Source organism: Poeciliopsis prolifica, unplaced genomic scaffold (genome assembly GCF_027474105.1).
Source record: "Poeciliopsis prolifica strain line A6 unplaced genomic scaffold, Auburn_PproV2 SCAFFOLD134, whole genome shotgun sequence".
Lineage (NCBI taxonomy): Eukaryota > Metazoa > Chordata > Actinopteri > Cyprinodontiformes > Poeciliidae > Poeciliopsis > Poeciliopsis prolifica.
In genome coordinates this window covers 506,759-527,846 of record NW_026562509.1, presented here as the reverse complement: position 1 = coordinate 527,846, position 21,088 = coordinate 506,759, and the positions used below count along the sequence as shown (strand labels likewise).

The window sequence follows — 21,088 nt, the reverse complement described above, 5'->3', positions numbered from 1 at the left end:
ACAAAATCTTCTGTCTAGTTTCAAGTGCAAATATATTAATACCCTTGAAGTAAAACCAAACTGATTTGCAAGAAACATTTTAGCAACATATGAGAGCTTGTTTTAGGTCAGTTATTTCTTAATATTGATTTTTAAAAAGTGCTAGTTCCACTGACGGATAATTTTTTTATTATGCGTCTTATTTTTCTTTGATACAAATGCCCTGTGTGTCTTTTCTCTATGGAACTGCGTCCACAAAAACAAAATGTGGTTCATTAATTGATAGAAATTAAATTGTGCCGAAAATCAAAGGATTACCCAATTTACCAGATTAGAAAAGCTACGATTTAAATCAAAATTCTTAACCCCCGGAAAATCCAAATTGGAAACATCTGACAAATGAAAATTTCTCTAACATCCAGAGTCTGGCTAATAAACATGTTTTTGTTCCTTTTTTCTCCCACTCAGGGTTCATTTCCAGGGAACTTGCACTTGGTTCTGGTGTTGCGTCCCACTACTCTGTTCCAGCGGACTCTCTCGGACTTCCTGTTCAAGTTCAACAGGGATGAGTTCAAAATGAAGGTACCAACATGACCAATAAATGCCACTTAGTTTTATTTATTGTCTCTCATTATTACCTGTGTACAGTGATGGTTTTAGATGTAACCACACAGGCAGTTGCCCAGGGCGACATTAGAAAGAGCGGCTCAGAAACACCAGATAAAAAATATAATTAAATTTCAGATGCTTTTGTTTCTCTTCCTTGGAATCTCCTCTGATTGCATGTCTTTATCAGGTGGTGATGCTGAGTACAGTGACCGAGCTCCACGCTTACATCGACCCGAGGCAACTGACCACAGAGCTGGGAGGCACACAGGAGTACTGCCATGACACCTGGATCTCACACCGCACTGTACATCAACGCAAACGTTTTGTGTGTTTTCTGCATATTCGTGACTCCAGTTCAGGTTTTTCTTCAACAATCGTCTGTGTTTCTACGCAGGCCATCGAGGCGTTCGCCCTCATGGTGAAGACCGTGGCGCAGACCCTGCAGGCGTTTGGCACCGAGCTTGCGGAGACAGAGTTACCCAACGATGCAGAGGCCACCATGGACCTGCTGCACAAACACACTCTGCAGAAAGACACAATGAAGGTCAGCAGTCCCCTTCCCTCTTCCATAAATATTTGAACAGGATTATATTTACATAAATCTACGGCAAGCAGTTTGTGTTTTATGTAAAAGTATCTAGTTATCTTAATTGATGTAAAGTTTTCTGCGTTTTGGTGTTGATGACTTAAAGATGTGATTTTTTTTTTTCTGCACAATAAGTGTGACTAATTTGTAGGAGTTGTTGACTTGACTTCCAGCTCTTACTAATTGGATAAAAGAGTATTTTCTAAATAGATTCTTAAAATATCGACTAGTCAGGTCTAGTTCAGAGGGGGTCCAAAGTGCGGCCTGAGGGCCATAAGAGGCCCTAGGAATGATTCTGTGCAGCCTTTGTCCACAATTCAAGAATAGCTTCATCTCACCAAACTGTTGATGGCGAGAAATGCAAACATTTCTTTTTTTTTTTCCTTCCTTTCCTCCCAAACATATCTGGCAGGCGTCTCTCTCTCTCTCTCTTTTTTTTTACTTTAACTTAAAACCAATTAAAGTGAATGATGCAGAGAAAATAGAATAATCTTAAAATGGAAAACTTAGACCACAGGACAAAGCATTCATCTTTCATCAACCATATTTTTTTGCTTCCATGTCACCAAGAATATTTATTAAGTTTTACTTGAAAGTAGAATCAAGGTGAAGCCATTTGTTTAACAAGGCTAAATAAGAGGGTTTTTAAAACATTGCATGTTCAGTTTGTTTGCTAAAAATGACCTTTCCAATTCCTAGGAGGACCTGAAGGTGGCGCTGTCTCAAGGAGGGCGTCTGCTGGCTTGCATCAATGAGCCTCTGCAGACAGACCCTGATTACAGCATGACACAAGATGAAATGGAGAACTTGGCGACTGTTCAGAGGTGCGTGAATGGAGGTGGACGCATCCAGAAAAATAATAATTCGCTAGAAACCGCTTCTCACAAATCTGCTTCTTCGTTTCATTGCATCTGCTTCAGACTCCTGGGTCAGTTGGACGAAACACAAACGGCGTTTGATGATTTCTGGGAGCGTCATCGCACCAAGCTGGAGCAGTGTTTGCAGCTCCGCCACTTTGAAAAGCACTTCCGTGAAGTTAGTCTCGTTTTATGCCTTCCTCGCACTGTGGGAAGCAAACTTTTAAATAAATAAAGCGCCTTCTTGTTTCTTAGGTGCGGCCCCAGCTTGATGTGATGTTCGAGCGCCTGTCGGGTTTCTCCGAAGTCAGCATAAGCCCCGCCCATGCAGAGCACGTCCTGCGAGAGCTCAGTAGCCACGAGGAGAAGGCTTGTGTAAGATCCCAGTATAAGTAAAATAAAATAAAAATAATCAGTTCAAGGTGTTTGCAACACATTTGAATTTAGTGTTTACTACATTTCTTTGCAGAAGAATTCACACATGATTATTAACTGCAAACTCCAATGTGCTTTAGTAGAATTTTATGTCATTTAAGAAAAACAAAGTGGTGAATGACCAAGTAATGGAAGAAAAAGGATTAGCAACATTTCAGACTTATTGGTATTAAAACAAAACTGTTTGTTTTTGGTTTTATCAGGAGCTGATGGACCTCGCCTTGTCACTGGCCAATGAGGGAGACAGTCTGATAGAAAACTCTCACTACGCCGAGGACAGCATCCGGCCAAAGTGTGGCGAGCTGAGAGGCATGTGCGAGGAGATCGGCTCCACTCTGCGGAGCAAGAAGAGCCTCCTGCTCAGGGCCCGGGAGCTGCACCACGCCCTGGAGAAGGTACCACTACTGAAATAACGCCAGGAATAAGACGATCTGGATGAAGCGCTGAGAAACATTTTCCTTGCAGGCGTCCCAGTGGTGTGAGGACGGGATCTTGCTGTTGGCTAACCAACCGGTGGACCGCTGTCAGTCTCAGGATGGAGCCGAGGCGGCTCTGCAGGAGCTGGAGCGCTACCTGGATACGGCAGCTCTGCACACCATCTCAGACCGCGGCGCCATCTGCTGTCAGTATGAGGCTGTGCTCAATCCTCAACTCAGGGTGAGAGGATAAGATTTCATTCTGAGAGTTCATGAAGACATGATACGCAGCAGTGTTAAAGACGACTCTTCCTCTATCAGGACCACATGGACAAGGTTTTCCAGAAGCAGAGTTCTGTTAAGGAGATGTTTGAGAAGAGACAAGTTAGTCTGAAAAAACTCGCCGCCAAGCAAACCAGACCAGTCCAGCCAGTGGCACCGAGACCAGAGGTCAAGTCTCCGCTCTCCTCTCCCAGTAAGTCTCCAATGAATGAATGGATGCAGCTCAACAATATGCGCATAAAGTACTGAAGATGTGAAAACAAATCTGCTTTCCAGACCCAGAGAGAAAAGAGAGGAGATACTCAGCAGATAGTGCTCTCTGTAAAAAGGTAAAAAAAAAAAAAAAAAAACTTGTAAATTTGAAAAAATATACTAAAATGTATGAAGCACTGCATGTACAGAGGTTTCTTCTTCTGTAAATATTTACGACGTTTCCAGGGCGAGTCTCCTGTACACAACGGCGGGACAAGACACGCTTCCCTTTCAGAAGAAGAGGAAAACCTGGCAGTACTTCGTCGGTAAGTCATCCTCAGAATTATAATTTAATAACCATCAGCCGGGCTGATTCAGACCCATCTGAATTCTTTGTTTGTTTCGTTTCCTCGGCTCCCAGGCATGTGATGAACGAGCTGCTGGAGACAGAGAGGGCGTACGTCGAGGAGCTTCTGTGCGTTCTGGAGGTGAGCGCGGCGTTTTGCTTGCAGCCCGGTGCTAAGCGCCGGATGACTGCATTGACTCGCTGATGTTCTGCTCAGGGTTATGCAGCAGAGATGGACAACCCCGCTATGGCTCATCTCATCCCCAGCCACCTGCAGAGCAAGAAAGACATTCTCTTTGGGAACATGCCGGAAATCTATCAGTTTCATAAAAGGTACACTTATCAGTGCTTTTTCTATCTGATTAAGCTTAAATTAATGTGTTTTTTTTTCAATAATCGGGGCGTTTCGTTTTTCTGTCCAGGACGTTCTTGAAGGATCTGGAAGCGTACACGGACTGCCCAGAACTTGTAGGCCGCTGCTTTTTAGAACGGGTATTACGTTTCTCTTTTTTTTTTTCTGGAATTACCCACAACAAAGAAACACTTACTTTACTGAAGAAGTGCACCCGTTACACATTCTGTTGCTGCTTCCCTGCAGATGAAAGACTTGCAGATCTATGAAGCCTATTGCCAGAACAAACCTCGCTCAGAGAGCTTGTGGCGACAATGCTCGGACTGTGCCTTCTTCCAGGTTCGACGCCTTCCTCTTCACGTGTCTTCCGGGAAGAAACGCAGCCTTAAGCGTCTCTTCTGACTTTTGTTTTTGTGGTTCAGGAGTGCCAGAAGAAGCTGGAACACAAACTTGGTTTGGACTCCTACCTCCTCAAACCCGTCCAGAGAATTACAAAGTACCAGCTACTGCTAAAAGTGAGCAGTAGCTGACTTTAAAAAAGATTTAAAACTAAATTTTTTTTTAGTTTTAAATCATGGAGCCGTACTACTCACCGCCTGCTGTTCTCCTTCAGGAGTTGTTGAAGTACAGTAAGAGCTGCGACGGTGCCGACGACCTACAGGAAGCGCTCTCCTCCATCTTGGGAATCCTGAAAGCCGTCAACGACTCCATGCATCTCATCGCCATCACCGGATATGAGGTTTGCAAAACGTTCACTCGCTTATTCATTACATTTTTTTAATCACAAGTTATTTAACTCCAATGATTTCTAAAGAAGTGAATTTCATAAAACATAAGGTCACAATATCACAAAGCCAATTTCAATGCTTTAGAAAGAAAGATTAGTGGACTTGTTCATCACAATAAATAAAAAACGGTGACAACTCTTTCTCGGGTAAAGAAAAATATCTGAAACACAAAATAGAATAATTAAACATTAATTAAGACAAAAATAAATAAAATCACACAAGCTACAAACATGTTAAATGATGATGAAGTGTGAGTCTGAACTACATTTTAATGCAAATGCAGCTGCAAGCATTTTCATTTTCTCTTCTAAAACGGTTTAAATATTTTGATTCAGTCAAATTGGATGAAAAGTTTCAGTCGCAGTTAGACATTCGCACAGCATGACGCTGCCACCACCGTGTTTGGCCATCAGCGCCTTCTTTCACTTGGATTGTCGCTTTAAAAAGCTGCCTTTTCTTCATCTAGGGCAACCTGTCAGATCTGGGCCGTCTGCTGATGCAGGGCTCCTTCAGCGTCTGGACGGAGCACAAAAAAGGTCACGCAAAGGTCAAGGACCTGGCCAGGTTCAAGCCCATGCAGAGACACCTGTTTCTGCATGAGAAAGCTCTCCTCTTCTGCAAAAAGAGGGAGGAGAACGGGGAAGGCTACGAGAAGGCGCCCTCGTATAGCTTCAAACACTCGCTTAGCGTGAGCTGACGTCATTTTCACATCGCCATGGTGTCCTCGTTGCAGGTTAACGTGTCTATCTATGGGGGTTTATGTGCAGATGAGTGCAGTGGGCATCACTGAGAATGCTAAAGGTGACAACAAGAAGTTTGAGATTTGGTCCAATTCCAGAGAAGAGGTCTTTATAGTGCAGGTAACACAAAAAAAAACAAATCAACTGCCTCTGCAGACCCGCCTGTAAATCTGCAGAATAAACAGAATAACACTGGTTTGCTTCTTCCAGGCTCCAACTGCAGAGATTAAAACGGCCTGGGTGAACGAGATTCGCAAAGTTCTGACTCAGCAGCTCAAAGCCTGCAGAGGTAGGCTGGTTTGCTTTGCGTTCTCCGTTTCCTGCGATGCGCTGCCGCTCGTCTCTGCAGCAAACTGTCGTATGTTTCAGAAGCAACCCAGCAGAAGAGCTCAGACTCTCCCAATCCCACCAGCAATAACTCCTCCACCTCCCTCAGGTATGTTACAGATTACTTTGTACGATTCTGCGTTTTGGCAGAGTTTCATTGAATAGTTTTTCAGGTATTAAAATGTAACTTGCAATCTAAAACATGTCAGTGAAATAGAAGACGTCTGAATTTCACAGCCGTGTGTGAAGTCGCCCGTTTGTCTCCTGCAGCCCGTTCCGCAGCAGCACTCAGAAGAACCAGAGGAAGCAGGATGAGAAGAAGTTTGAGGCAAACCCGACCTCAGAGGCGAACTCGTGTCCCTCGCCGAAACATAAAGGTAAATTTATCGCCACACCTCACAAAAACAACAAACTCAGCTGTGGCTGCATCCCCTGTCTCTGCTGAAGGCTGCTCTGTCGACCTGCTGTAATCTGGACTCTATTTCTCTCCGTCATCTTCATCTCCATGGCTCTATTTGCTCTGTCCTCTGTCCCATTCTCACTCATCGCCTACAGATGAAGCTGTGACCAGCCCGACCACTGACCGGTCCTCAGTGGCTAAAAAGCGTTTTACTTTGCAGGGTTTCAGCAACCTCAAGAGCCCCAAAGGTAACATTAAGAAACAACAACCTCATGGGTTTCGAGAGCTATAAAAACCAACGGTGGAGGTATCCTGCCACCTGGTGGTCAAAAGTGAAACGATCCTTTTGCTTCTTTCGCCCTTTCGTACCTTTTCTCTCCTCTTTTCCATTTTTTCCAAACAAAGCCTGACTTTTGCTTTTGCTTCCTCCCTCTCAACACGCTGCTCGTTTCTCCCTCTGCTCCCTGCCTGCCTGCCCAGGCTCAGCTCTGAGTCCTGAGCTCTCCTCCAAACGCCACTCGGTCAAGAGTGACCCCACGCCGTTTGGGTTCAAAGGTACATTCTTGTCACGTTTATAAAGCGTGGGGTAGTTTGGTACTCAAATGAATTAGATTTCACCAGCGTCTCATGGAAATACCCTCATTTCACATTTAATTAGTTTTACATGTGTGAAGAGAGACCAGCTATCTGCATAACAAGCTGTGTTTTCATTATTACTGAGCAAATATTCTCATCCTGTCCAAATAAGTTTGGGCTTTTAATGACTCTCCACTGTGGCTCTTGTTTCCTTACAAAACTGCAAAAGCATTGATCAATATTTTAAAATGTAAAGGCAATTTTTTTTTTTTTTTTACAAAGAATCAAGCTTTAGCAGCTTTTCATGGACTCCTTTTGCAAAGAGGGAATCTACAAACTACAAGCATTTTTTTCAAAGTAATTTTACATCAAAATTTAATGATAGAGATCATCTTAAACCTTTATAGAGAGATAATTGTTTTTTTAATGTAAAAAGAAAAAATAAATTTCTACAGCAGGTACTATAAAGACAAGATACCGTTTAAGCATCCAGAATTATGCCACAAATTTGCTTATTCCTGAAAAAGGTCCCTAAAAGGCCTCATAAATCTGGAGGTTTCATGTCAAGAACAACATTTTTGCATTGACCTGCAGATCATCATCCCTCAAAGTCTCTTTTCCAACCTAAACATCTCTCTAGATGCTTAGGTTTCCTTCTTAGGACAAGAAGAAAACCCTAAATTAATTTTCTCAGAAAATCATATCAGACTGATGAGAAACGGATGGTTGAAGAATAAATGTGAAGTTTCTGTAAGTTTCTGCTTCACAAACTCTTTCCTCTGAAGCAAAATGCCCCCAAATCCTCCGGCTTAATGTGCAACACCATTTCCTCTCCCCCACTGGCCTCCTGTCATTGACTCGCTGGCAGTTTCTTCCCCTTTTCAGAGCCGGCTCCACGCAGCACTCTGAGCAGAGTCAAATGGATGAGCACCTCTAACCTGTTACAGAGCAAGCGGCGAGGTAACTGCGCTGCTTGAAGGTTGGCGGTTCGGTCACTCTGTGGCGGGTTTTGCTGTTTCGGTGCTCCTTATGGTGAAGTCAGCGACATTCCAAGTCATTTTCTCCCAATTTCAGAAACAATTAATTTGAGGTCAAATTGTGGATTTGAAATGGCCGCTTCACCAGAAATCAGTTTGTTCCTCTTTAGGTTTTGTGTGTTTTTGTGCAACTTTAGCACCTTTTGATCTTTGAACAAAGCAAATCCTTCTTGTTTCCCGGTTTTACTCTGTCTTGGTGGGCTGGCTTGCCTTAGTTTGACACTTTCTCCTAATTTGACTGTGACTTTCAGTTTGCAATCACAAACGTGTATGGTTTTTCTACATCTCAACATTTAGATTCAACATCTTTTCTGTGGATGCTCGGATATGGACTTATTAATGCTTTCATTGAACAGAAAGCCGAGAAAATAACAAAAAAAATTCTGATTAAATCTTTTTTTTTCTTTTTTCCAAGATCAAGTGAATTTTATAATCACAATAAGAAATTTTTTATGATGAACAATAAAAGTCCAACCCTGGTTCGGAGAAAGAAATCGATCTCCCTGGTTGCAATCCAATATGACAATCTGAGTGCTTCAAATCAACACTTTTTTTCTTCATGTCTTTAATTTGATTTGATTTAATCCTTTGTCGTCCTTTTTAACGTCTCATACTGACAGGCTGGAACAAGCCGTCTCTGTCAGTGGACGCCTCTGAGGAGAACGATGGCTTCTCCAGCGGCGAGGACCCGATGACCTCTGACATCGAGGACGAAGTGGTGAAAAAGCTGGTGAGCTTGAAATCTCTGGCATTCCTTAATCCTTTTTTTCACTGTAAATATCTCATTAAATATGCCTTTCCTAAAGGCTCCAGGAAAGTACAGTGTGGTAGCAGACTGCGAAAAGACGGGCCCTCAAGAGTTGTCTGTCAAAAGTGGAGACATGGTCCAGCTAATCAGAGAGGGAGAGGACAGACAATGGTAAAAACTTTCCTTCCGCCATCAAAAGACGTTTTCTTAATTTGAGGGTTTCACTGCCTGGAAAAAGTATTCGCTCCGTTTGAGAGTTTTCACAATTTTTCTTGTTTGTATCACACTATTAATGGATTTCATGTGACAGAACAACAAAAGCGATTGTTATCATATAGTAATCACCATATCTTTTCCAAATTAAAGGCCAAAGAACCACAATTTATTGTAAATTTTTAATGTTTCTTCCAGTTTTGCACATCAAGACTGCAATTTTGGTTTCTTTTTTTTCTCTGGCTTTCCACTTTTAGTTGATGGATTGAAAAGGCCAAGCCATGCTTCTGAAAATTTCATGCTTAAAACAAAAAAGCAAAGGGATGAGAGAGATTTGCATGAATGCAAAGCGAGATATTCTGTTTTATTATAATTTTTTTATTTTCAAATCTGCTTCCTCCTCTGCAGGTTTGTGAAAAACCTCCGCAGCAGCAAAGAGGGCTGGGTGGCAGCTGCAAACCTCCTCAGCCTCATCTCAGAGTCCAAATCATCTCAATCACTCAGCAGCTCTGGTAGGTTGCTGTTTCTTGTCAGCTCTTTACTCTCTTATGACTACAAGTTGAAACTGATTGCACGTTTGTCCTGCAGATGGCAGCGTCTCTGGGAACCTAAGCACCTCTTCCAGCTGCAGCGAGACCTACACCAGCTTCTCTGACATCAAACCCTGACCGAAGACCCCATCCCCGACCCTCGACCCTTAAGTTATTTTTTTACTCCTATCATAAAATCTACATCTGACTCCGACAGGAGAACAGAATCAGTGTTTGTTTGGTTCTGTTTCTTTTCAATGGAACACTTTATAGTTTCCTTGCACCTTAAACTTCTAATTTTGCAGTCGCACCATGTGGATTCATCATCAGGTCTCTTTTAAAATCCCAAGACTTACTGGACATGCGTTCAGTGCCATAGCGCTATAATGTAGCATCAAAAGAGACATTTTCAAGAATGTCTGCACTAAATGCAACAACACTGGAGTCAAACTTTGCAGCTCAGCGACAGATTCTTCTTTAGCGCTCGCACAGATGCTATCGAACAGGCATTTCACGTATCGCGACGGCTTCGGTGTCGGGCATCAATCGTACACTGTGAAAAGTGGCGTGTGGCTGCAACTAGAAACATGTCCGAAGGCCGCGTCTTGGAACAAGACTGCGCTCCTGTTGTTCATGGGAGTTGAAAGAGGCCATTGTGTGTTTCTTTGGCCCAAAAATTCTGTGTCCCTTCCATATTTTCACAAAAGAAGCAAAGATTTCGATGTCTTATAAGGTGATTGTCACCAAAAGATCCACATCCTGCACTTCTCTACTGATAAATACTGGCAGCTTGAACATCTAGATTTCTTTGTTTCTTTTTTGTAAAATTTTCTCTGTTTACCTCTCAGGAAACCTTTGTGGTTGCTCAGTCCGGCAGGTGTGACTGCCGGACTGACTGTCTTTGTGTGCACATTCCTGCCTGCCAGTTCATAGAGCTGTTAAAGGGCCAGGCGCAAGTCGACTCAGTGACTATATAAATCATTTTCCAGCAGCACTGTGTCACTGTGACCCCCGCTGACGCGCGCTGAAACAACCAAACGACATCGCAAATCTCAATCAACTGCATTTATGTTTGTTTCTCCACACAAAAGAAGGCTTTGTCCTCGGCCTTTGCTCTCAGCCCCATTCAGGCATGTGAAACTCGCCACTATTTTTTTTTCTTTTTAAAGAAAGCCAGACCTGCTCAACATGTTTGTGCGCACCTATTTAATGTATCTGATCCCATTGGGGCTTCCCAACCCCAATAAAAAAAAGTGACTTTTTGTAGGATTTTCAAGGAATGAGGAACTTGTGCTGTTACAAACACTGAATCACATCCGCTCTTTGAGAGCAAACATGGTTTTATATACCCCAGGTTTCTACTGTATCCACAAGGCGCAGTAAAGTACTCTCTTCCTTTATTTTTATGAACAGGAATGCTGTTGAACTAAGCTCAGCTCCATCCGTTTATTGCCCACACTGGGCCTGACGCCTCTGTTAGTAAAGGGAAAGGAAGAAAGTGTGCTGCAGGCCTTTTCGTTTTCAACTGAGTGTACCTGTTCTGTTGATGTCGCCTCTATACCTCATGCTGTTTTCCTCAAAAGCACGTACACTGTAGAGTCTGTCTCAGCGTTTCACTCTTTGTGGCATGTTCCTCACAGCTCCCCATTTTAAACCTAAAATATATATATTTTTTACCTGTTCGTACATTATGAGAGTTTATTTTCTGCCCTCTTTAAAGTAAAAAAAAAAAAACCTGACACGGGCACTAAACTTGTCGTGGTTTGATCATGGTCGCGCCATAAAGCTAAATGAATCATTTTTACTTTTTATTCCAAGGCTGGAAAAAAAAACAATTGAGAAAGGGGTTATATATTTTTTAACTTTTCTGTTTTATGCAGCACATTGCGGCAACCACTGTCTTTATTTTCGGATGGTATATCTACTGTGTATGATGGTGAAATAAAAATGTTATGAGACATATGTATATTTGTAAATATGTATTCTGACTTGTATGTACAAGTAAAGCAGCTTTAATAAAATCTGAGATTGTTTCCTCAACTGGATTTCTTATTTACATGTCTGCAGTATTGATTTCAATTATTTTCATACCAAAATTGTATGTGGTCTTGAGTTGAATTGTACAGAAAGGTTGTTTTGGCTCCTTTGGTGCTCCATACAGATGGGTTGCATCCCATTTAGTTTAAAATTTAAAACACTTTTGCAGATTTTTCTACATATTTTTCTCTAAAGGTAAATGTAATAAATGACATCACGCTACTAGTAATTTAATGCGCACATCGGGGAAAGGCAGTGAATAAGGTGCAGAGGCAGGTATCAGGTGAGAGAATGTGAATGAGATTTGACTGCAGCTGGAAAGATACAGAATTGTCAAACTCAATTGTCTACTACTGGAAGTGGAGTTTTTTTTAACGCTATAAATAACTATCTGATCAAAAGAAAATTTAGAATGTAAAAGCTCATAAATAGAATATATATATATTTTGTAGATATTAGAATTTAAGTTATTTTGAATCCTTCCTTTTTAGCGTGAATTAGCTTTTGTGATTTTATTTTGAAAATCCGTACCGGAATTAGTCTATTGTATTCACGCTAACTTTCCAGCATACTGGAGCGCGACCAGATGGAATTCTGCACTCCCCTCTTTACGGATCCCTCACGTTTTCAATTGTTTCAGCAGACGTTCAGCGGCCAACAAACAGCTCTGGTGTGAACACGGAGTCTTTACTTTCGGGCTCGGCTGCGCTGTGAACCGGGACTGGAGCGGTCAGGACGTTTAAAAGGCACCAAACATCTTCTCGCTGTGAGTATAATCTCTAGCTAACGCTGCCGAAAGCAGTAGCTTCCAGTTATGGCTTCATATCACTGCCCTTGACAGCGTTCATAACTTCACGACAGGGGTTAAAATGTATTTAGTGGTGGTCATATGGGAGGCCTTTCTCGCCCCCCGTCGTGCAGCTGTGGTTAGCTTTGGAAATCTGTCAAACAAGAAGGGAGTTTAGCTGGAGGCGAGAGGGGTGTAGCCGTGGTAAATCACATTGTCTGGGTCTGTTAATGCGGCCTTATCACTTCCCTCCACCTTATTACCAGATTACTCCGCCAAACCCGTCGTTTATGGGCTCCTTAACTCTTTAGCTGCGTGTATTTTGTTTTTGTTGCCCCTCCTCCTCCTCCCTGCCTCCTTATCTCCTATGTTACTTTGGACAATCATCGTCAAGCAAGTCTTAAAGGAATAACAGCCCGCTTCCGGTGTGCATTTTCAAAACAAAACTGTTCAAAACTCCAAATTATTTGTTTTTATTTGTTTGCTTTTAAACTGGTTTTTGTCCATTTTGAAAGTGTGAGGGTTATCGATGAAATAGGTATCTGAAACTAGCTCACAATCTTCAGCTCAATAAGTTTTGTAAATATGGACTTTGACTAGGCCAATCTAACACATTGATACATTGTGACCTAAGCCATGAAGATTGTTCTCCAAACATAGTACATTGTTAGTAGAACAGCTGTATTTTAATTGAGATTAAATATACACTAATAAGGTTGTTTGTTTATAAAGGCAGCTGGTCGCAATTTGATTTTTCTTAGAAATACTGGCGTTAAGTTGGCTGAATAAAAATTAGGGCTGTATTATACTGGGACAAACATATAATTACAATAATACTGCTGAAATTTTGGATTATATCGACTCTTTACTTCCTTTTTCATGATCACAATTACATCAAAAGATTGTGTTTCTTTGAAATATCATCTCTGTTGTCCAGAAATTGAGCTGCTTTGTCATGACAGTCATGAGACTGTCATACAGCAACAGTCTTCAGTCAGAAGCCTCTTCAGACTTATTGCAAAACTGACTGCTACTGGAGATCCTTCCTGCCTCTGCACCACTAACACTTGGATGTTATGAATTATGATTGAATGTTTTTAATTGAATTTGTTGACATATCACCGCAATTAGATGGTCAAGTGAGTTTATTTGTGTGTTTTCTCAAACTCAGGTCCCTTTACACCATTATCCAACATCAGCTGAACCTGACAGCTGTGCATTTGTCCAGGAAGGAAACATTATTTCAAAGTCGCCAATTTCCTTGCAAATAATGAGTTTCCAGACACTCCCCAGACCGCTTGGCATTTCAGTTTGTTGGAAAAATACTTTAAATTTCTTACATTTCAAATGGCTGTGAGTATATGATCATGAAGATCGGCACATGTACATTACTTCAATATCGTGCTCTCTTTTATCTTTCCTGCTTTGAAGAGTGGCTTAGTGGAACAGACCTTTGTGTCGCATCGTTTTTTTTTCATCCCAGGGAAACATAGAGCTCTAAAGAGCTTTAAAAAGTACAGGCATCATGTAGTTCCTGCAGTTTTTAAATGCTTCGGTTACATTTATGAGGAATAAATGTCTGTCAGGTTTAGGTAAAGCCCCGTGTCGTAGCTCCTTTTCCTCCTGAACGGCATCTCCAGCATGTGACTGCTCAGCACCTCCTGATCGTCGCCTTGCTGCATCGCTACGTCAGCGATTAGTCATCAAGCAAGCGCAGGTTGATTCATTGGATGTTGTAATCTGATGGTGAAATATGGTGTTTGACAAGTTCACAGCCAGTTCAGGTATTTTAATCATGGCTAACCTGTACATTGGAATATATTTTAGCCTTTGTTTCAGCATTTGTCTTTCTCACTGCTCCCCAAATTTTAGCTTTGTTCTGCTAATCTCCATGAAGATTGTAGGTCATAAATTAGCTATTTGGGTTAATGAGGAAGCTCTCCGGTTAGCTTTTATTCAAACTGAGCTGATAGCTGTGTGTGTCCAACCCCGGCAGGCATCAGATTAATCTGATTACATCACATTTAGTCAGTTTATAGAGGCAGGAATGAACACTAACCAGCTGCTGAAGCTTTCAATGGCTCACAGCCTTGTGATCAGGTAACTAAAGCTGGCCCTTTGGACCTAATTCTTAATAATTACTGGGTAACAACAAGGCCTACCAGGAAACACTGCATAACAGGACCCAGCATGAGCAGCTAAAGAAGCAATAAGGGCTCTATCCTCTCTGTTTAAAATGCTTCCTCACTGTACTATTATACTTTAATCAAAATGGAACGATTATAATAACCAAAACAAGTAATCAAGAGATTGTTTTCACTCTAAAATTTGCTTACTGAGTTGAAAACCATTTTTTTCAACACTGATGGGTTTAAAAATGACAAAATATCAGCTGACGTGAAGCTTGCCGCAGTGAGCAATTAATTTATTGCATCATAAATTAAAAATGAACTACGTAATTTCTGTTCTGACATGAGTAAAGAGTTTATATAAAGTTGATGTGGATGCACCGACTCAAAATTATTTGTGTAAAAATTTTATTGTCTCCCAAATATTTGAGAAAAGAAAACGGATCTTAGGAAACTGAAATATCTATGAAGGAGGGGAGAGTAATGCCCTCTCACATTCCCAGATGGGGATTAGCAGTCACAAGTTCCCGTCCTGAGCTGCTTCCCAAACTGCTCCTTCTCTATGCTCTGTGCATGTCGTTATCTTATGCGTTTCCAAGCCAACAGAGTGGCTTCAGCGCCATTCTTAGCTAGCCTCCACCTACTGGGACAGGCGGATGCCAAACACTCCTTGACATTCTGGGTGTTGCAGGGCAAAATACAACCTGAGCGATGAGTTATGCAATGATGGAAAACCACGCCATGTCTATTGACATCAGATGAATGTGCGTTTCCTTCCGAGCTCGTCCAGGCTGCCTTTAAATGGACATAAGAGAAAACGCTGTTGTCAAGGTAGATTCATTTTTGTTCGCTGGCAGATGGTTTTGAATCTTCCATTCTCCGCAGGGTTTCATCACAACTCAGGTACATCGACGTTGTCCGAATCGGCGGCTGTCAGTCCAGTTTTGTCGCTTTGCTTTATTAGCTCACAGTCTTTGCGACGTGCATCTGGGATGTTAGAAATGTTTCGGACCTGACTCATTGCTTGCAGAACAATGCCAGGATGTGGTGCAGAAATGCAAACCATTTCTGCACCAAGAGGCCTATGTGACTCTTCAAAGTCACATAGGCCTTGCAGGATTTTAAAAAATTATTATTTTTACTTTCACCTCATGTCTTTTTTTGTTGATAGTTGCCTTTATTTATGATTAGCTTTACAGGAAGGCCCAGGACTCAAAAGTTTAAAAGTATTTATACTTTTTAACCTTTGAAGATTGTTGATTTTACATCCTGCCCTACATTCTCAATTTGATTTAGATCCAGACTTTGACTAGGTCATTCTAGCACCCAGTTATATTGTACTGTAGCACCAGCTGGCCTGATGGTAGATGGTTTATCTCCATCCATCTATGAGTGATGTGATGTGTTAGTTTTCAGTCAGAAGTATATTTTAGCTGCAGGTGTATTTTTTTGCTCCAAATGATCAAACGCTAAAAGAACGCTATAAAATGTTTGTTATTAATGAAAAATATTTAATATAAGCTCCTTTCTGCCATCTATCACAGACTAAAGTCTGCTATCCTTTGCAGGTCTCGAGGCGTTAACCGGTGTCCGTCATGCCGCTGTTTGGTAAATCCCACAAGAGTCCCACAGACATTATCAAGACCCTAAAGGAAAACCTGGCCATCCTGGTCAAACATGACAAGAAGACAGACAAGGTAGGAAAAACCAGACTCTACAAGATGATTTTCTCTAACTTCCAGGATGTCCAGAGGCTAAGGGGTCACAAGGCTCTGTGAAATTAAAGATATGAGCATGTCACCTCCTGACACTTCACTCCCAGGACTCTTCAGTCTCCTACTCACAGTCGCGCTGCATTCCTCCTAACCGAGTTGCATTTTTTCATTCTGCTCGACTTCTCTGTTCTCCAGGCATCTGAGGAGGTTTCAAAATGCTTGGTGTCGATGAAGGAGATTCTGTACGGGAGCAACGACAAGGAGCCGCACACCGAGACCGTGGCCCAGCTCGCACAGGAGCTCTACAACAACGGCTTGCTGATTGCGCTGGTAGAAAACCTGCAGTACATAGAATTTGAGGTGAGCAGAAACCAAGGTCACGAATCCACATGGTGTCAAAGGAGGAGGAAAAACTCCAGATTTCAGTGGTTCAGTTTCATTTCTGTGTGTTTTCAGGGGAAGAAGGACGTTTGTCAGATCTTTAACAACATCCTGAGGAGGCAGATCGGAGCGAGGAGCCCCACCGTTGAATACTTGTGCTCCCACCAAGAGGTCCTCTTCATTCTGCTGAAGGGGTGAGTCAGACAGGGTTTTTTCTGCCGTTGGCTCTGCGAATCCCACAAGCTGACGCAACACTGCCTCTGTGTATTTCCAGATACGAAACCCCCCAGATAGCGCTGAACTGCGGCATCATGCTGAGGGAATGTATCCGCTATGAGCCACTCGCCAGGATAGTTCTCTATTCCGAACATTTCCACAGCTTCTTCAGCTATGTGGAAATGTCCACGTTTGACATCGCTTCTGACGCCTTTGCGACCTTTAAGGTAACGTTGAATGATGTCAGTTTTTATTAATATGATCTTTCCTAAAGGTATATATCATCATTTTTGCAAGTTTTCCTTTTAGTTGTGTTCAAAAAAAGAGTTATAATGGCTAAGTCACTGACTCTAATTTGAGCTCATTAAATTAAATTAAATTAAATTAAATAACACATTCCAGCTATTTCCATTCATTCTTACCAGGCCAAAAGAAACACTTAAAATTCAACAACCTTTCTGCATCAGAGTACAATTTCTGCTTATTTTCTGATATTTTTGTTAAAAGCTTTGAAAAAAAAAAAACAAGAGTGCTGAAAGGAAGGAAATAAACTAGGCTAAAACTCTTCATTTCTTTGATCAATATTTTTATTGTGTCTTTATATCCACAGGATCTCCTTACAAGACACAAAGCGGTTGTGGCTGAATTCCTCGAAAAGAATTACGATGCTGTGAGTGATCAAAGTTAAAAACACCCTTCCAGAGCTAGATTAGAAAACATATATATCCACCAGCTGTTATTTAGCGATAAAAGTAATTCCTCTGGTTTTTAAAAAGCTTTATAAATGAATGAATGAATGAATGCAGCTCTAGATAAAGTTTCTGCTGTGGTGGTCGGACATCCTGTGATTAGCCCTGAAACCTTGTGTACATCTGAGATCAGATCTCAAACTCTTAAACTAAACTATTATGTTGTTTACATTTGATTGAAGGTGTTTTCTAACTATGAGAAGCTGCTGCACTCTGAGAACTACGTCACAAAGCGGCAGTCGCTTAAGGTTAGACTCCGACTCCGTCCGATGTTTTTATTAAGCAAGTACTGAGAAAGCTTGTCGGGATATAAAATCATTTGAAACTATGCTACCTACAGCTCCTGGGCGAGCTCTTATTGGACAGACACAACTTCACGGTGATGACATTCTACATCAGCAAGCCTGAAAACCTCAAGCTAATGATGAATCTGCTCAGAGACAAGAGTTCCAACATTCAGTTCGAGGCCTTCCACGTGTTTAAGGTAAAACAAAAAAAAGATTTTAAAAAATGCGTTTAAGTGAATTGGGGCCAGAAGATATGGCTGAAAAAATTATTGTGGTATAAGTGTTGATAATTACTAATTTTTTGTTTTAAATATCTAAGATTCTGCTAAACTGGTGAATGTTTTTATTCACAGTTTTTACTCCACACTGTTTGGTTTTAGGCAGTTATAAGAAACCTGAAACTTGTTATTGATTTGTTGTCCAGCCCTAAAGTGAATTAGAAAATGGACAGAAGAAAGAGATATTTTTATTTTTCTCATAATGTCTCATTATGAGAAACTTCAGTGTATTTTAATGCTATTTTATGTGTTAGACCAACACAAAATAGTTTATAATTATGAAGTGGAAAGGGTCATGATTCATAGTTTTAAGAAACTGAATAAAATTTGTTATGCATTTGTATTTATCCCCATTTATGCTGATGCTCCTAAATAAATCTGACTCTTTACTGTAATGTAACCAAGCCAGGAAAAGTTTCTGGTGCCGTGAATACTCCCTCAGCCCCTGTGTGTGATCCAAATCCCGTCTCTGTTCAGGTGTTTGTAGCGAATCCCAACAAGACGCAGCCCATCGCCGACATCCTGCTGAAGAACCAGACCAAACTAATTGACTTCTTAAGCAACTTCCAGAAGGACCGCACAGATGACGAGCAGTTCAACGACGAGAAGACGTATCTTATCAAACAGATCAGGGATCTGAAAAAACCAGCCTCCTAGAAGAGCCCCCCGACCCCACCCAACTTTTTTTTTATTAATAGGATGGCGTAGAAAATAGAAAACAACAAAAAACACATTAACAATAATGGTTGTACTATTTAAAAAGATTATTTCTGTTTGTTGGTAAAAGTAGCTCATAATCAATGATCTAACTTTTGTAAATTTATTTTTTTTATTTAGAAAATCATTTTTTTTTCTCACGTGTAGCATGTAGCTCAATGTGTTGGACGCATCTGATTTGCTTTGTCAAATGAACCAGCAGGAGGAGACGGCTTGGGCCGAAAATGCTTTCTCCTTCCACCGCTTTTTAAAGGTGAAATTTGCAATAGTGAAGTTGCTGCAAATTGCCAAAAACTCGAAGGATGTTTTTTTGTTTTTTGTTTTGTTTTTTTTCTGACAGATTCTTGAGGGAAGATGGAAGATGTTAGTAGAGTATGGAGTGAAAATAGTCTCAAAATACCTGTGCGTATGTAATCCGTATAAGCATCTTTGTGTGAAACTTTGGAGATTCTGAAACATGATTTGTAAACCGTAAAAAGAAAATGTGTGCATAACTCTGGGTACTTATAAAAGTACCCGGATCGAATGCATACGCAAATATGAAGAAATTATGAATATAAAATAAAAGTACACATACAATTACAATTCCTAAAATTTTAACTGCAACCTCACAAATCTGATAAATAATGATGCTCACAGACAAAACTGGATTAACGCACAGATCCTGTTACCACTGCGCAAGGATTCTTGAGACTCATTTCACGCTTCAGACAGGCTCAAAATTTGTGCGTCAGTGGTGCGTTTAATTGCTGGCGGAAAGCTGGGTCATGAGTTTTGCTCGTTTTCATCCTCTGAACGTTTGTTCGCTGTGCTTGTGCCAAAGTGGCAATGACGTCATTACGTTGGAAAACGGAATCTCAGTACTTCCTTATCCACCTTATTCCTAGCCTCCAGGAGGTTTTGCGTGATTTATGGGCGCTACTACTGCCGTAGACCGTTGTTTGCATGTTAGCATCTCGCTAACCGGCTTGCGGCTACAAAATACGTACAATCTCAGCTTAAATATGGCGATTTTTTTTTCACCGCTACCTATAGCTACTGCGGGTATGAATGGCGATGTGAAGAAATGGCCGTAAAGTAAATTGTTTACATTTCTGTCGCTAGTGACGACGGTCGCATAGAAACGGCCATCGCTCCCCGAGACGCGCAGAGGAAATAAAATTTAATTGCAAAAGAAAAGAAAAGCCTCCCAGAAATAAGGTGGATAATACTCCAGAATTGTTTATAGACATATTGTGCATTTTTTGAGCGGTACAGATGAGATTACGTTGTTTAAGATCTATTGTTAAACTCTTTATGTTGAATAAATAAATAAAAATATTACTTATTTAAGCCTCTAATTGCATAGCGTTGCAAACCTCTAGACCTCACGTAGAAGAGTAATATAGACAAGATTTGAATTTTCCAAGTTTAGCAAAACGTATCATATTTTATCTTCTGCGTGTTTTAGGTCTTCTAATGAGCCATCGTTAGAAGGTGCGCGAGAACTGAAGCAGGACCAAGTTTGGGCACCACTGTTCCACAGGACTTTTCTTCCATCTATTTTTTTGGTTTTTGTGTCACAAATAAAGTACTAAATCCTTCAGGGAGAGAGAAAAGAAAGGAAGAGTAGGAAAAGCCAACACAGAGGTATGTTTTATGTTGAGCAGAAGGTTCTGCTGATAGAAACTTAGCTTGACAGCGACCTTGACCAAACTTGAGCGCGTGCAGCTAAACAGCTACTTTTTTGCTTTAATGATTGTATTTGTGTGAAACCGAGTTTTAACTTTAAATTAGTTAATTCTCTGTGTATTATTGAGGTTTTCTGGGGCTAAAAATAAAAAATGGCGTGTTTGATAATGTTTTATATTTTTATCAAACAAAAATGTTTTTCCATCAGGCTGTATGGCTGCTGCATTAATATATCAATAGAGCTACTCTAAGCTGTGATTAGTGACATGTATTATCTTCTTGCTGAGCATGATGTATCTAAAACAAACATTATTTTTAACATCAACTAATAATGTTTTGTAAAACTTCTCCAATTGAAATTGTTTGAAGGCTCAGACTAACTCCAGAGTTAAGGTAATCTGCGCCGAAATAAAAAAAACTTGAGAGTCGAATATGAAGAAGGAATTGATATTTTTCAGAGTCGAAGCATACATGCAGCTCAACAAAAGAAAGGCTTAATAAACATCCAGCCCACTTCAGCGGGTAATGGGGGCTGTGGAAGATGTTGAATGTGGACACACTCATACCTAATGTATTTTGCGACAAAGTACTTGTTTGTTGTATCTTTAGACACAGTATTTGAAGAAAAATACCATGTTCTTTTTTATGTGCAAAAGCCAAACTCGAGAAAAGTTTCCACAAGGCTTTTGAGAGTAACTGGACACAAAA

At 40.9% G+C, this 21,088-nt stretch overlaps 2 protein-coding genes across 4 annotated transcripts in view; both read left to right on the top strand.

Moving 5' to 3' along the window:
• The window catches only part of mcf2la (mcf.2 cell line derived transforming sequence-like a), a 39,011-nt gene extending 27,558 nt beyond the window's left edge, over positions 1 to 11,453 (top strand). For all 3 annotated transcript variants that reach the window (XM_055025009.1, XM_055025008.1, XM_055025010.1), the window contains 29 exons: positions 448 to 561; positions 776 to 892; positions 983 to 1,132; positions 1,874 to 1,998; positions 2,095 to 2,209; positions 2,287 to 2,406; positions 2,670 to 2,861; positions 2,932 to 3,123; positions 3,204 to 3,357; positions 3,441 to 3,493; positions 3,603 to 3,682; positions 3,778 to 3,844; positions 3,920 to 4,035; positions 4,125 to 4,194; positions 4,301 to 4,393; positions 4,477 to 4,569; positions 4,668 to 4,793; positions 5,309 to 5,530; positions 5,610 to 5,702; positions 5,793 to 5,871; positions 5,952 to 6,018; positions 6,180 to 6,286; positions 6,465 to 6,557; positions 6,790 to 6,864; positions 7,771 to 7,845; positions 8,543 to 8,652; positions 8,729 to 8,841; positions 9,292 to 9,395; positions 9,472 to 11,453. In XM_055025009.1, coding sequence (XP_054880984.1) covers positions 448 to 561; positions 776 to 892; positions 983 to 1,132; positions 1,874 to 1,998; positions 2,095 to 2,209; positions 2,287 to 2,406; positions 2,670 to 2,861; positions 2,932 to 3,123; positions 3,204 to 3,357; positions 3,441 to 3,493; positions 3,603 to 3,682; positions 3,778 to 3,844; positions 3,920 to 4,035; positions 4,125 to 4,194; positions 4,301 to 4,393; positions 4,477 to 4,569; positions 4,668 to 4,793; positions 5,309 to 5,530; positions 5,610 to 5,702; positions 5,793 to 5,871; positions 5,952 to 6,018; positions 6,180 to 6,286; positions 6,465 to 6,557; positions 6,790 to 6,864; positions 7,771 to 7,845; positions 8,543 to 8,652; positions 8,729 to 8,841; positions 9,292 to 9,395; positions 9,472 to 9,551 — 3,195 coding nt within the window. In that variant the 3' untranslated portion in view covers positions 9,552 to 11,453. The remainder of the gene's footprint in view (positions 1 to 447; positions 562 to 775; positions 893 to 982; positions 1,133 to 1,873; positions 1,999 to 2,094; positions 2,210 to 2,286; positions 2,407 to 2,669; positions 2,862 to 2,931; positions 3,124 to 3,203; positions 3,358 to 3,440; positions 3,494 to 3,602; positions 3,683 to 3,777; positions 3,845 to 3,919; positions 4,036 to 4,124; positions 4,195 to 4,300; positions 4,394 to 4,476; positions 4,570 to 4,667; positions 4,794 to 5,308; positions 5,531 to 5,609; positions 5,703 to 5,792; positions 5,872 to 5,951; positions 6,019 to 6,179; positions 6,287 to 6,464; positions 6,558 to 6,789; positions 6,865 to 7,770; positions 7,846 to 8,542; positions 8,653 to 8,728; positions 8,842 to 9,291; positions 9,396 to 9,471) is intronic.
• A 569-nt stretch (positions 11,454 to 12,022) lies between these two features.
• Positions 12,023 to 20,029, top strand: cab39l (calcium binding protein 39-like). Its single transcript, XM_055025007.1, has 9 exons — positions 12,023 to 12,216; positions 15,935 to 16,063; positions 16,277 to 16,441; positions 16,538 to 16,656; positions 16,737 to 16,905; positions 17,289 to 17,348; positions 17,610 to 17,675; positions 17,768 to 17,911; positions 18,470 to 20,029. Exons 2-9 carry the CDS (start codon positions 15,962 to 15,964, stop codon positions 18,647 to 18,649), a joined length of 1,005 nt encoding a protein of 334 aa, XP_054880982.1. The 5' UTR covers positions 12,023 to 12,216; positions 15,935 to 15,961; the 3' UTR covers positions 18,650 to 20,029.
• Positions 20,030 to 21,088: the final 1,059 nt, after the last annotated feature.